The sequence below is a fragment of the Mesitornis unicolor genome, unplaced genomic scaffold (genome assembly GCF_000695765.1).
Source record: "Mesitornis unicolor isolate BGI_N332 unplaced genomic scaffold, ASM69576v1 scaffold5048, whole genome shotgun sequence".
Lineage (NCBI taxonomy): Eukaryota > Metazoa > Chordata > Aves > Mesitornithiformes > Mesitornithidae > Mesitornis > Mesitornis unicolor.
The window spans coordinates 83410-99527 of NW_010203756.1; the positions used below are offsets into that span (position 1 = coordinate 83410).

General features: G+C 42.5%; 1 protein-coding gene across 1 annotated transcript in view; it reads right to left on the reverse strand.

Annotated features, from left to right (window-relative positions):
- The window catches only part of ABTB2 (ankyrin repeat and BTB (POZ) domain containing 2), a gene marked incomplete at its 5' end in the record, with an annotated part of 48025 nt that overhangs the window by 13671 nt on the left and 18236 nt on the right, over positions 1 to 16118 (reverse strand). The window contains 2 exons of the mRNA XM_010190829.1: positions 2234 to 2399; positions 7776 to 7928. Coding sequence (XP_010189131.1) covers positions 2234 to 2399; positions 7776 to 7928 — 319 coding nt within the window. The remainder of the gene's footprint in view (positions 1 to 2233; positions 2400 to 7775; positions 7929 to 16118) is intronic.

Here is a 16118-nt window from a genome sequence, read left to right on the forward strand (position 1 = left end):
AAACCCTGTGAAACCAGAGTGCTGCTTGGTCCCCACTAGAAGTGAATACAGGGTCCTGCTCAAAACTCAAGTTTCTGAAGATATGTTCTGAGTTGTCTTCCTCTCTCTAAAAACATCTCAACACGTGTACATGTAGAAGCGGGTCTGAACACACCCCTCAGCACTGGACATTCCCACATCCTGGGAATGGTGAAAATCTGAACCTGGATCTAGAGACTATGCACTGAATTAGTCCAACAGTTCTGTCTACTGTAGGATTTGCAACAGAACTTTTGCTGTACTTGCGAGGTGAGAGATGGTCACGCTGGTCTGCAATGCCTGAGAGGTGCCTGCCTACTGTGCAGTGTGTTAAGAAGACTCACCGTGACCAAAAGAAATGCAGATACATGAACTGAGCTTATCAGATGCCAGTGTTTAATGTTCTATCCTATGACAGGACAGAGACCTGCTTTCTGTTGCCACGCCTAAGTCAGCTTTCCCAAGTCTGAGTACATTGGCTTTGACTTATTCCTTCACAGAAAGGGCACAACAAGCTAGCTGCAAAGTTCAGATTTGGTTTCATTTTGCAGCTATGGCAGAGTCACTGCTAGAGTGACCGTCTGTGACTGGTAGCACAGTGGCACACCCTTGCTTAGCTGCAGAGATGAGTTGCTTCAGAATCACTGAAGTGGGGAATTTCAGAGCAGCAGTGTCTCCAGAGGACGCCTGTCTTGCCCTCCTCGATCAATGCCAAAACCCTGAGACGTGGGAGCATTCTGCGAAGAAGACAGAGCCGCCAGCGTGCTACGATCCCCCTGCTCACAGTAGGAGTGGGTAGAGGATGGCCTCAACAGGATGACAATGAGATCATAAATAAGTGACAGCAGAAACTCCTCATACTTTCCAATGAGTTTCCTACAGGGTATAAAAAGCCAAACAGCTCCCAGTTTGCTGGCTGAAGAGAGGTAAAAAATATCCTCCAGTGATGGCACCAGTGTCTTTGGTGGTGGGATGGAGAGGTTCACAATGCAAAATAAATCTGCTTTGAGACAACAAAAGGCCTCAGGGCTACGTAAAATGGAATTGCAAAAAGTTATGAAAAAAACCAGGAAGTGGCAGACGATCATAATATAAATCTGCGCCCTTTGCCACTTTAATAAAGTTAATATCAAGGGCACCTGTGATGTGATACCCCACTTCTGTGACCACAAAGCTCCTTGTATTGGATATGTAAACAAGGCAACTACATTCCTAGATATAAGCTTGTGCAGGAGTTGTTTCTGCTCCTATTTGTGTACACATTCACACTTCCTTTAAAACTGCACAATGGTGGGCAGTACCATGGAAGATGTGCCAGTTTCACAATTTGGCCTGAAATGCTACTGCAGTAAAATGCTGTCTGTGAGAAAACCTCTCTACTTGAATGTAAATCCTTCCTACTGCTAAATTTCCTGTTGTTTCTAAGACATGACAGCTCATTCTCATTGCTGTGACAGCTATAATGAGTGTTTATTTGGGAGAGATTTTTTTTTTAAATTAAAAGCTAATTCAATGCACTGAATGATGCCCTAGAGAACAGATTCTGCTGTTACTTGATGAGACTGACAGCACAAGCAGAAGCAGCTGAAGGCTCCCCAGACCACCAAATCCCCGTGGTTCAATGTAGTTGAGCAGTGAACAGGTAAAATTGAAAAAAAAAAATCAATACATCAGCATGATGGACTTTCAACAAAGCTAATAGCAACTGAAACCAGTGCTGCAAGGGTTCTTGGTGTGGTTTCTCATATGCCAGGCTGTACTGAGGACACAGAACTCGCTTCACGCCTGAAAGCCATCAGACAGTAACACCTTTTGGTCACTCATCACTGACCCAGACTGGATCTGGGCTGTTGAACCAGAAGAGAGTGTCACTGGTAAAAACCACTTTGTTTTGACATTGTCTTAGCATTTAAGACAGCATCAGACTTTCCAATCGCAGCCAGCATATTAACCTATCTTCTGTCAGCGTCTGAGACAGACCATCCAAGCAACAGACCTACATTCCAGCTGATAAAGAAACAATTCACTCTAGGCTTTGACTGGCTTTTTGGGGTTGTTGTGTTGGGTTTTTTTTAAGGGATACATCTGCAGACTAAAACAAAAGCTAGAATTAGAAAAGGCTCGGAGAGGCAACTAACACGATCTCATGTACTGAGTTGCCTCATGGAATTTGTTCATGCAAAGAAATGTTTGTGTGTCTGGTTATATGGCATACCTGATCATCCATGGTGTTAACCCCGTCAGGTCCCAGTGAATCGATAGCTTGGTTGATCAGATCTGTCCTTCCACAGTTCAGCATTCGGAAACCCAGATCCTGCTGGAATTTTTCAGTAGCAGCCTTCGCATCCAGTCTCCGGAAGGAACTAAAGCAGCATTCAGGCCTGTGAAGAACAAGAAGATTTCTGAATTTTTTTTTCTTTTTTTTTAATCCCAGTCTCCTAAGAAATCAGGCTAATGAATTTCCATGGTTTTACCTACTGCATACCTTCCCCACTGTGTAACAATTTCTGAAAAATCTGGCTCGTACTGGAGATGGAAGGTTTAGTTCTTAGAGAAAGACAGGATGGTCATGTAAACACTGAAAGAACTTTCAAAAGACAGTGTCCAAGTAGAGGAACTTCACTGGTGCCTTCCTCCAAGGGAAAGGCAGAAAGAAATCTGCATTCCTTGCCAAAAAGGGGATTTTCTGCCCCAGCCCCTCACTACAAGGGTAGCTCCGGATCAGGCACTGCTGCTGCTACATCTTATCCAGCAAAACGGGAAGGGGATGCTGGAATATGCCCAAACTATAGCAGGTACCGAGCAACCGGGGTTACTTGCAGCAGCGAGGTTATTGTGGTGGGACCGGTGTCACGGGCTGCAAACCTGCAGCAAAGAGGTTTCCTTAGTTCCGCTTCTCACATAAAAATCCCACCAAACCCACATGCTTTAAATAATGAGCTCTGTATATTTTGGATATATTTCTATTTTACTGATTGCTATGGGGCCAGTCCATCAGATGTACACAAAAACATACTGCAAGGAGGAGAAAGAGGTGGAGAGAAAGTGTATATAATAAAATACCAGAGTAGTTCTTGTCTGTCTACCAGCCTAGCTATTATTTTGAAATAAAAGACATTTCTGAAAGAAGATAATGATCCTTATTCTTTTCTGGAAAAGAATTTTTTTAAATAGGAAATAAAAGTCAAATTTAGGTAGTGGAACATTCTCAACAATTTTTCCAACACCTCAATAAAAGGAAGTATGTTAACATTTCTATGAGGTTCTATTAAATCCTTAGATGACTATCAAATGACCTTTATCTCATTTGGAAGGAGCCCAAGGATTACTGTAAATCCTCTGGTTTTCTGCTCAGAGACTTCTGAATTCCAAGCCTGGAAGTGTATCTCCTCCACTCAAGAAACATGGCCAAATTGGAGGTGTTTCCTATCTCAGCTGGGCATTGACACCATCAGCCCTTTGATGTTATTTCGGGGTGAATGCCTTCTCTACTGGTTGTCTGGTTTTCAGCACGGGCTCTTGTGCAAACTCTCAGTGAGTGAGATATCGGCCTGCCAAGTTCCTTTGAAAAATGAGACTCTTTCAGCAAGGCTAACCTCTTCTGGAAACTCTGTATGGCCTGCCAGATAAGCAAAACACTCATCACTTCACATACAAGACTCAAGATGAATCTTATTCACCTTTTAATTCAGCTGGCCATTTTTTAATGTGTCTGAACTTGCACTGATGGTGGATGACAAAGGGCGAGCAGATGTTATGAACAGTACATTGAGTTAAAGACCCCTGCACAGCCTGCTGACCGGTCACATTGTGGAGGGGAAACCAGCATCTCAGCCCAGCTGCTTTCAGAGAGAAACTACATCAGGGTACAATTTGGGGAACCATCAGCAGGGAAGCAAAGAGACAGCCCTGTGACCACTAGCTCCTCAGAGTTACATCTGCCAATAAAATATGTCTCTGAGGCAGCTGAGAACAAAGACTTCATCAGAAAACAAGCAGCACCCAGAGACTAGATAAGGACACATACAGTACAGAGCACAAGAGGACAGTAAGGCAAAAGGCTTAATGCTGGATATATATAAATCTGAGAGCTATGATTGTCAATTAATAACCTTATTCTACTAAAGCAACTGGTACAGTATCATGATGCTACAATATTATGTAGAATATGATGCAATGACTTTATACAATAATAATGAGAAGAAGAAGAATCCGATGAAAAAAGGGAAATAAAATGACATCACTTGAAATCCAGTGAACCTCAGCAAATAGAAGCTTTTGAAGGGATGGCACCTGTCATTGCACATTGTTTCTGTTTTGCTAATGGGCAAGATTCCCCCCAGTGCTATTTACAGGCCCTGCTGGAGCAAGGGTGGTGGGAGGACAATTCACCAATAAGCCCTGCAGAGGGAACAGCAAAACACAGCAGTTTCACAGAGCTGTCAAGAGAGACCCGGCAAAAAGGTGGGCTGTAGTTCTTGGTGCAGAGCTGTCAAGAAGCCAGCTCAGGTGCCAGAATTTGAAGTTATAATTTGTGAACTTTACTCCTGGGGGACCTGCAGGCTCAGCCCATGCAAGAGTTACTGTACGTTTGCTGTTCTGTAGCAGGAGTTTGACAGCGTGCTCTGTCTACGATAGTCGCAAAGTAGCTTTTTCTTTTAGTGTGTGATAAAAGTTAGAGGATCTTACCAGAGCCAGGGGAAAAGAGCTCACACACGCACAACTGCTGTGCAGCAGCTGTAAACACAGCAGGTTTGCCATGTGTGAGTTGTTATCCTGTGGAGAAGAGAGGCAAACTCTTGCACGCTTCCTAGGGTAAAGTTTGTGATCCTGCATTGCCCAGATAGCAGCTCCCACGTATGCCCAGCTGTGCCCAGGGGATAAACTGAAGAACTGAAGGTGGACCAAGAGACATCAGGGACTGAGAGACATCGAGAAGACAGAGCCAAGAGAATGGGATAGGGCTTGAGGTCCCAGTTCGGGAAGTGGTAGCTTGAAGAGGGAGCAGGAGCCTGGTATGCTCTTTGGATTTCATAAGCAGTAACTATGACTACTGTAAGTACTGGTAGTGAGTGATTTAAGCTTGGTCTGCAGTGAGGAAAAAATTTTAAAAGCAGTACGTGATAGTAACTTAATATTAAAATCCCAACATTTATATTTAAGTAGGTGGAAAAGAGAGAGAGTTCTCTGCAATCTAGCATTTCCCCACTTATATCATCATTTAACCAGTATCAGGCAAGTACTGAAGATGTTCACAAACTGTCTGGCAAACATAAACTGAAAGCATCGTATGAGAAGTCTTCATCCACTAAAACAACAACAGTTGTTGTGGAAGACTGTACTGTCTAAGCAGTCTGTGTCAAAGAATAGATATTAGAGGTCTGAATTTCAGGTTATACTAATTATACTTTGTTCTTCTGCAAAACTTCTCTTTCGGGGATTTCAACATACCTACCTGATGCATCACCACTGCAAGTATGACTTAGCCTGTGCATCATCAGTTGCAATTTGCCTACGGTCACACAGCAAGCCAGGGATAAATTTGGCTTCAGTTCCAAGACTGCCTTTTCCCCTAAATGTGCTGTAATGGCTAGATACAAATGGCTGCTTTGAAGGATCATATAATGGGCACTTGAAATGAGGCACTGCTCTCCTCATGTTTTATTTTTTTTCTGTTAGTTTAAATCTTCCATACAGCAAAGAAACAATGCTCTTTCTTTCATGCCATACATCACAGAACATCCTTAGACCTCTGAAAATAACAGTGAGGCAAGACAGTTCAGAACAAAGACCTGATCAAGCTTAACTTTGATTTTTGTCCTCCACTACAAAGACGACATGTGCTACTTTAAAGCAGAGGCAGTTTCACCGGCAGGGGATGCACACTGGCTTCATGTCTATGGAGGAATAGTTTGGTGAGGTAAAAGGTGTGAAAGGATCTTAATTTTCTTACAGAATTGCCACTCTTTCTGTAGTAACAACAAACCGGATAAAAGCTTCGAACGTTGGGCCAGTACTGCTCACCCTTAACAACCCAGCAACTGAATTATCCTATGCCTGACTATCCCACATAGTGTGGCTGAGACCCTTTATATCTACTTTTATATCACTTTTATTTATTGCTTACATTATTTTGGACCTCCTGGGTTTCTGTCGAGACCTTCAGTTCATAGCTGTGTCATTAAGGCTTCAGTTTGAAGTTAATGAGATGAACCCCATTTTCACAAAGGCTGTTTCCTTTTATCTCACATTAGCAGCAAAATTAGACACCCAAAGCCCTACCCTCGTTTTTTTTGTTTGGTTTTATTTTAAGATATATCATCTATAAAGTAAGGAACCACCTGTGTTTTGTATGTTAATGTGCACAAAAAAGCCAGTGCAGAGATAGGGTGAGATGCCTTTGAAGCAGAAGGTTAGGGTTCAGTTTTAAAATTAAAAAACCTTTCTAAAGGAGAGAATGAAAGAAAAACCATGATACTGACTGGAAGTGATTAGATTAGTTTCCTCCAGTATTGTTCATCAAAGAACATGAAACGTTTCGGCAAGCATTAGGCACATATGTAAATTAGTTTGTCTCACATTAAGTTGCCTACACTAGCACCTACCAGCCACACGTAAGCCAGAGCAGCATGTGCTTTAATTGACACAAAGCACAAGTACACTGGCAGAGAAAAGGGAAGAGAAAAGTGTTCCAGGACTAAGCATACAACGCTGCTTTGTGGACGCCAAGTCCAAGCTCAGCGGCCCCCTTACAGTCTGAAGCTAAGGAGTTGAAATAATTGCCAGAGATCACCTGTTTAGCTTCCCTTTTAAAAAGACTGGCAGCACTCTCAGCTGGTTGGGGACCACTTCTCAGGAGAAAATCAGGGATAAGATGAGGAGTCAGCGCAGCCAACACAACATTCGGTCATCTCATTGCACCACCATACTCACCAGCTAATTTAGCTTCACGTTACATTTTGTGGGTAATAAGTCCTACCTTCCAATTCACAAATGGGGAGACAAAGGTGTAGCAAACCAAGAGCCTTTTTGGCTGCCAGAAGGAAAAGGTAAAAAGCAACAAACACATATGCAGGACTCCTGATTAAAAGCCTCTTGCTGCTTTCATTATTCATGAAAAAGAATTCTAAGAGTTAATGGTGTATTTTTAGCTTTTCAGGTGATCATTTCATCGCTTAAGAGCATGATAAAAGTATTATTTATTGTTATTAATGTGTCCCGCCCAGTCATTTAACCCAAAGTTACATAGAAGACAAAATTCACTCAAGAAATAAGAATATACTTTGTACTAAAGTTCCAGATGTAACACTGATATCAAAACCAGTGCTAATGACAGCAACTTAAAGGACTACAAAGCCGAATAAAATACCTATGACATGCTAATGAACCAAACTGATTATAAATCCCTGGTTAATATATATGTGAGAGGAAAAATTTAAAAGGTACTGATACTTTTCATCATGCTGTCTCAAAAAGCAAAGAATAATCTTGTAAATGAGATTAAGACATAAAAATCCCAAATACTTGTGTATCAGTCCTTCTCTGTCTCATTCTTCCTCCATAACTTTTGCCAAGACAAAGTCTGTCCAGCCCACCTGCAGTGTCTGGCCAAAGTTTTGTTATCTCTTGGAGTACCAAAAGGTTAAACACGTATCACCTGTATAGTAGTTTGTGATCTGGCTCCCATGAAATATGGTAAAAATAATATTGTGAGAAGTTATGATTACTTTAGCTGCTTCTAAACTTTAACCACCTACTTCAGCTGCCGGGGCTCGCAGTCCAGTCCAGGTAAGAGCAGTCTGGCCGTCTGCCTGATATCGTCACTGTCCACAGTTAAGCTGCGCCGGTGCTCAGCGTAGGTGATGGCCACTCTCATCCACTCCATCAGCGGCGGCAGAAGCATGAAGGGTCTGGGCAAACAAGGAAAAATAGTCCATAATTGTTAACATCGGCCTGCTATCTTGTACCAAGATGCAAAAGCACACTTCCATCGCGTCCTGGGCGTGCTTGTGGGAGGCTGGCACCGATAAAAGCCACCTGTGGAGACCTACTCTGTCCCTGTGCTCAGCAAGACTGGCAGGTCCCAGCAGGTGGAAGGAACAGGAACTACTCAGCCTTGGTTATCTGAACTGCTTCTTACCCAAAATGGGGTCATGCCAGGACATGCTGGTTTCGTGCAATACATTTTACCCTGTGGGAAACAGGGCCAGACTGGATATAAGGGACCTACTTCTCTATAATTAGCTATAGGTCAGGCCCCCCCTAGCTCAGGTGGGCAATGCTTTGTTTTGGAACAGAAGGGCTCGAATCTCAGGGGTGCAGCTGATATAATAATTGTGTCTGTCCTAAATAATCCGCATGTACAGGCTGCTTCACTGCACCCTTAGGAACACTTAAAATTATTTTGATTACTTGAAACTTCAATTCAACCAGGTTAATTCAGTGTCAGTTCCATTGATCTTTACATTAATTAGCACTATCCAATGGCTTTTCACATCCTACAGTTCTTACATGCAGAGCTCATTTTTGCACAACTGCTCCTCTGGATTGCAGTAGAACTGCAATCAGAACTGATGCAGCCGTGTTTTAATGTGAACTGTCTTGCTAGGCAGGAATGAGTAGAACCAGAAAGATAACAACTAACATGGAGACATCTCTGTGCAAGAATAAATGTATAACATTACTTAAATTATAAGCAATCTGTGGAAAAGCAATCTATCCATTTGTAATTTGTACAGCATCCAACACTGAGGTTTTGCTCTCTACGAAGGGTTGCAAGGCAATAAAGGAATATAAATAAGGTAATAACAAGAGCAACAACAGCCAATTTGGACTAGCTTATGAAGAGGCCCCCTTTAGTCCTGCTATAAGAATGAATACAGTACTGAGATTACACAATAAAATATGGGCACCATAATACTCTCATACACAACATATCTCACCTATCCTCTCAATATCCAGCCAGACTGATCTATTGTTTGCTTGGCAGTATTTTTCCCCAGAGATACCTGCCACCCTGGTGGAAGGCTCTGAACTGCCAACTGCAATTGAAAACACCTTCCCCATCTCCAGTAATGAATTTATTAATGCTGGAAAAAAATCCCTTTTCATTTAAGCATTCAAAAGAAAATAACTGAGGGGAGAAGCTACCAATTCCTTTAAAAAGTTCAGAGAAAGAGAGATACATATCAGAAAATATGAAATTATCTTGGCATTAATGAAAGCAGCTGAACTCATGAAAGGCATTTTCAAAGCTGTGCATGTATGTGTGTGCGCACATATGCGAGCACAGTAAGAGTAAGCAGCACCAATCCCGTTAGAAGCCGTTTATCAATAATGGGATTTGCAAGCAGAACTCCCTTTGTACGACTGTGAACATCCTTGAGGGTGTTTTTCCCACTCTGTAAAATATGTGCCATCTGTTTCCATTTTCCTGGTTGCAAGGTATGCTCTAAAACGCTACCATTATCTCTTCACAAACACGTGCACTGCTTTTCCCTCTGCTCCTTCTCTTCTTCTGAGTAGCAAAGCAGCATCTACAAAATCAGGGGTCCTGATCCAGGTCACATGGATTGCCAATGTAAGGGTGTTTTTAACAAGACATCTGCTTACTGCTTTTACCAGTTTACTTCTACATCAAACAACCAAGTTTTCAGGGCTGCTACATTCATCACTTTGAAAATTACCCAGTAGCTCACCAGCTGAAAGACTTTCTGGAAGTCCAGCTTGAATCCCCCAGCCTCATCTAGGTGTTCCTGCTCCAGCAGGGGGATTGGACTAGATGATCTTTTGAGGTCCCTTCCAACCCCTAACGTTCTGGGATTCTGTGATTCTGTGTTTAGGCTTTCTAACAGGTCCCAGACACATGGGATGGGATGAATTCCTCCAGCACAGCCAATTCAAGGTTGACTGATTTCCCTAAGGGAAGAGCAGCCATCATCAACAGGCATTTGGGAGATGCCTTTCAGCAATCTGTTCCAGAGAACTTCAACCCTTATCTGGGTGCAACAGAGGCACTTATACCTTTTAAATTCAGGCACTTAAGGGAGGAGCCTAAATTAACTACCTAGACCTTCTATGTACTCAGCAGATTCTCTAGTATAGGATTCAAAATTCCCGAGATGTGGGGAGGACAGAGAGGTAGGGTAGGTGGGCTAAAAGCACCAGAATTAAATACTCAAAGTTAGATGGAGTGAACACCTCAGGAGCAATGGAAAAACTCATCTTACAAGTGATTATATCTACCACTTTTTGAGGCAGATAAGCTATTTAGGCCACATCACAGCTTCCCTGATGCTTTCGTGCTGGGAACTCTGCTGAGTCCATCCAGCACAGTCCTGAGCATCTTCTCAGGTACCAAACCTTGGTGACAGTTACACATGGCACTGGACATCAGGAGACTGGTTAGCCAACAGAAAAATCACATCAAGTCTGCACCAGAAATAGCACGTATCATGGAGAAATTTCCATTCTCTGAAAAATTCACGTGTGCCAGGGTTATAAATGGCTTTTATGCACAAGCAGACCTTGAATGTGGAAAACCTGGTTTGGGAGGAATGGGAAGGAGAGAGATTTTGTGGTTGTTTATTTTTTTATTCTCAACAGATTTTTCCAAAGGCTTTAAACCTCACAGCTTGACAGACTACCTAGCTACCCTGTGCCTGAAGGACAGCAGACTTTGGACTGCAAAATGAAATGTCAGAATGTTTTCCTCATACCGTATCCTAATTTGTCCCAACTCCATCACTCGCATTGCTGTGCGAGTTGGAGAAATCATTATTCCATCAGGAGTGACTATAATGACTTCAATTTCTGTTTTGCTGTAAAAGCTTTACTTCTCTTGAAAATTTCTAGCTTGAGGATGGGCTTTCTATTCTTCCTCTGCTGCCCCGAGACACACACACTTCTTTTGCCCAACTATTTCCATTCTTCATACTGTCCACATGGGAGTGCTCACAGGAGCAGCTCCATTTTACTCTGCTCACTGACACTCCATCAGATAAGCAGTATTATCGCATGACCTGGGCAGAAAGGAAGAGATATAGTTCAACGGAATGAAATGCCAACATTGGGTCGCAGTGCACTAAGAAAATAAATGCAATTATTCATTTTCTAGAAAAGAAATGCAATTATCAACCCTGTGGCTCTTAACCTGGGCGTCTGTCTGCCTCCAGGGAAACACTGATCATTTCACAGTCTGAAAAACACTGGAGGAGGGGAAGGGGAGAAACCTTCATGGAAAATTAACTGGGAGATGCTGCAAGCTAAAGAATTAATTTATGTCTATGAATTTCTGTCTGTGCCATATTCTGTACCGTGCATTTTCCTCTGGTCTTTCTGACATTTAGAAGCATTTGGCAGCTCATTAAATTCTGCACGTGAAGTGATCCAGCCCCGGGAAACTGTCATACTCACAGCAGTAGTTAACTAGGGACACACAGTCTGATTTCTGTGGAGAAGAATGCCACCATTGCTTTGTTTAATTTCTTGCCATGAAGTCATCTGCGAGTGATGCCACATGTGAATTGGGGAAGTACACAGCAGTGGGAAGGAAAAGGGACACCGCTCATCTACTATACACCTCGTAAAGAATCGCAGTAATGTCTGATATGGTCATGTGCTGTCAGCATTTTATGTACTATGCTCATTTGATTAGAATGGCACAGGACATGACTGGCATGTGGAGGTCATGTGCAGCAGTCCTTGAGAAGATGCTGTGGGATCACAGACTTGCAGTGTTAACACTTGCATCACAAAGAAACTAGTCCCCAAAGCGGGCTCTTCTGAGGATTTTTATCAGCCCTGGGACTAAGACGTTTTTGGCAGAGGGAAGTTCATTCTATGCAAAAGAGGAAAGACCTCCACAGGAGACAGAAAATTATGTCATCCCTCCTCTGCATTGAGTGCTAGGACAACACACTTGGAGCTTGACTTCACAGGTGAGGAACACCTGCTATCTCAGGTGAAAACAGTCGGTCATCCCAGAAGAAACAGCCAGGCTATCAAATTCCTCCCTCCTGCCTGGGTCCAGTGAGAAGATTGCTGGCGAAAGAAGGAGAGTGGCAAGGAGCAGACATTTTGCCTGCACTGACCTCCCTTCTCCTCCTGTGCTTTTTTTGCTACAGCAAAACAAAGAGTGAGCCAACAGTGACAGCAACATCAAGAAAGAAAAACTCTGTTCTTCTAAACAAGAATCTCTTTCTTCTAAAGCAGGAAAGAAAATACTGTCCTAATGGAAGCCAGTTAAAATGGCAAAATTTGTCTCCCTCTTGGCAGCCTGAGCTGGTCCTGAGACACACATGGCACAGTCTCCCATCCAGCCTCTTCCATATTCTGCTCAATGCTTTGCCTGAACAAGCTTTCCCTTCCTCTCATCCACTAACACTTTAAACACATACAAACCTCAGCGTTGAAACCATGTGTTAATATCAGAATACTTATGGTCAGAGCAGGGTATGCCATGATAACTCCCCCATATTTGATTTACTGAAACTATACAGCGGCTACACGCAGAGAAGAATGCCAAATCTTTAGAGACCATTGGATTTTTTTGCTAAGGATTGAAAAAAAGAAGAAGGGCTTGCAGTGCAGTGCAGTGTGCTAATGTTAGTGTTTAATGCTGGAACCAAACTCCATGGTTCAGTCCCATTTTACCCTAAAATGACAGATCTCAAAGTCACTAACAAAATGAATTAAGAACAGTTATAAAAAGCTATAATTCAGTCTCACTTGTCCTTCCTTTTTTTTTTCTTTGTAAGGAATGAGCTTAAAATAATTATACACATGTGCACACAGAGAAGGGAGTAATGTGACAAGCAGAGATGCTGGGAGTGATTGCTGACTAAGCCAAACAGGCTTTTTCACAGCTTTTCAAAGCTTCCAGTTAGGGGTCCTGGGAGACCCAGATACAGCGAGCAGAACTATGTAAGGGGAAAAAAAAGTGGAAAAGACTAATTTGCAACAAGATGGTGAATCATGTAGGAGGGTGGCTACAAGACGACACGTTGTTTGAGCTTCATACCAAGATGGAAAATCCCCAAGGATGGGAAGAGAGTCAAAAAGAAAACAGTGAAGTCTCATTATTTGAAGAAGGGGAAAGACTCTGAGGCAAGACAGAGTATCCAAAACCTAAATCATGTCGTGTTGATGTGGCAAACAGTGGCATATTTGCAGTTTGGATTCTCAAATGCTAAACTCCTCTTCAAGCTGCAGGAAAAGAAATAAATCTCTGAGTATGTAATTATACGTGAATAAAACGACAACAGAAATTACGATTTAGAAAAAACACAAAATCTTTACTCCAAAACACAACAGCTTAAGTCAGGAGCCACTCTTTTCAGATTCAAAATACTGTACTGAATTTGCAAAAACCTCCCACATTTATAGAGAAAAGATAGGAATTACCACACTGGATCTGATTCAGGGATCATCTCAACAAATGCCACGTCTTTCAAAGCAGACCCAGATCTTCCCAGAAAAGGAAGAAGAAATCTAATCACAGCCAACTGGCCCAAAAAGGAAGTTTTCTTTCCGTCAAAACAGTGACTGGCTCATATCTTAGAAGATAAGAGTTCTCAGATTTTAGTGGATCATTATCAAGTTACTAAGGTCTTGGCTTGGATACACTAAGACACCAACTTGCACAGTTTAGCAAGTTATCCTTCAGTCAGACACTAGCAGAATGAGAAACATCTGGAAAATATTATATTTATTTGGATCCTTTCTCATCTGAATCTGCCTTCACAGTTTCCTCTGCTTACAGAATATAAAATGGTACAAGAATAGTTTAAATCTAGAACTGGCAGCTCTGATCCTTCTTAGCAATCCTAGTAACCACAGACAGAAATACCACTTTTTCCGCTCTCTTCTGCAAACCACACTTAGAAATAAGGTGCAGCATCAGACAGGTTTTACTCCACATTAAGTGCAAATCAAAGGAAAAAATAAATTCAAATTCACTAAAAAACCCATGAAGCAACCGTTAGAACTCACTATGAATCTTAAAAAAGACCCTAAAGTCTGTGGTTTATTTATTATAATCCCATTTTACAAACTTTGTTTTAACAACAGGGGAAAATATTCCATTTTCAGGCTGAAAACAAGTAGTTGTGCTGCTCTGGAATGTGCCATGTGTCTCCTTGGAAAAACATATTTGTAACATCTGTATGCTGTGGCAGAAGGGACTCTTGGTTTCTAGACAAACAGAAAAGAATTAAAACCAACTCAGATTGTGTAATAGTTGATGATCAGAGTCAGATAGACATACACGACTGGTTTAAGTACAACAATATGGCCGTAGTTCAGCAGTCAAGGATGTGACCAACTTCCAGCTGCCTCCCCCAACGCACACAGAGCTGTTTGATCCCCGATGGGCACTGCCAGTAGCCACCTCAACAGAGGAAACACAGAGGAAGGGAAACCACCGACCGTGCTCCTCCTGCTCTTCCCAACTCCTTGACATCCAAAAACTCTTCATGAGCTGAAAACTACTCCAAACAATCCGGGAGGTGAACTATTCTTGCGTGACTCTGGACCTATGTCTTGATCTCAATTAATATACAGCTGTACGTTTAAATCACTTGTAAGAAGATCAGAGGTAACCATGAGCACTGACTTGCTGATTCTCCTATTAGACAGAGTCTTGCCAGTGACCTTTGTGTGTCACCTTGTACCACCAGACTTGCAGAGGTCAATTCTACAGGTCTCTCCTCCAAAGGACCTGGGTCTCAAATCCCATCTCGGACCAGCCGAGAGCACCCTCACATCGTCACTAAGACTCCGGCTTTTCCCACCACACAACAGTGGCTCTGGCTGGGTCATTTGCATCAGATCTGTTAAGCCTTTCCCAGCTCTTATAAAAAGAAGAGTAGCCTGGTTTGCAAGCTTTCCATTCTCTAAGCACAAAATGCTTTCTGGACAAGATCTAACCATGGCCCAGGCCTTTAACAGCAGTTGCTCTGAAGGAAGCAGTGGTTGCATCTGCTGGGCAGGTGTGGTGGGAACACACCTCGCTGCTGCCCCGCAGACCTGTCCAGACCCACAGAAAGGATGTTTTGCATCCGCATGCCCCTCACAAATCGCTGCTGGTATTTTTGCTTTTACAATTTAAGTTTCTAAAAGTCCAGATGTGCTTGTGCTGGGTTACATGGCAGGTCACAAACTGCCTCAAACTTCTGGCTGTCCTTCAAACTGTCTGACTCAGTAAGTCCCTTCATATCCTTGTTTTAAATACTACTACTTTTTTGGTTTTTGTTTAAATTAGCATCACTGGCTAACAGAAATTAAGAAATGGCTGGTTCCCCCTGAGCCAGCCTGACACGTGGAGGCCTCGTATACAGGATCAAGGGGACCGATGGAGGAAATCCTGCATTATGCAACAATTCCCACTGCAAAGGAAAACCCTGGCACATTCTGGAGCAGGACACAAATACAAACTACACGCATTAAAGAAATGAGCCTGTAACAGCCTGCTATGTGATTGGCAGAGATAAACACAGGCAGAGAGCCAGAATGGGCTGTGTGCTATTCTTGGATTAGCCTTGATCCTGTGGGTAGAAAAACCAAGAGGTAACTCCTACGGTTCATTCCAGCAGCTACGTTGGCAAACGAAAAAAAACTCCTTGCTATCTGCAAGCAGATTTACCTGGGGCCAGTGTGGTTCTCCACTATCCAGTCCTGAGACTCCTCCTTCATTATTTTTTTGCCCATTATACTTAATTCCCAAAAGCGCTTGCAGGATTGAGATAACAGGCCTCTTAGTTACGACTTCAATCTGATTTGCCAACATGCATATGTTAAAAACATATGCTGATTCTCAAGCCAAAACCAATCTGCCAGATTCAATTGCAGAACTAACTTTCAGGGCCCAGTTGTAAAATCCTGAGTGCAGAGCATTGCCATGCTGACGAAAATTGCCCGAAGCTCTGGAGTTACAACTGTGTGAACAAAGAGCCAGAAAGATAAATATTTTTGTGCAGTTCTGGAATACTGAAAATGATTTAATTAATTATAACTGCAAAAGTTTGTTCAGCCAAAGAAAGACAATTTTCACCAAAGCAAAAGATTTTCACAATTAACAGGGGAAGGTTTCTCATTTACCT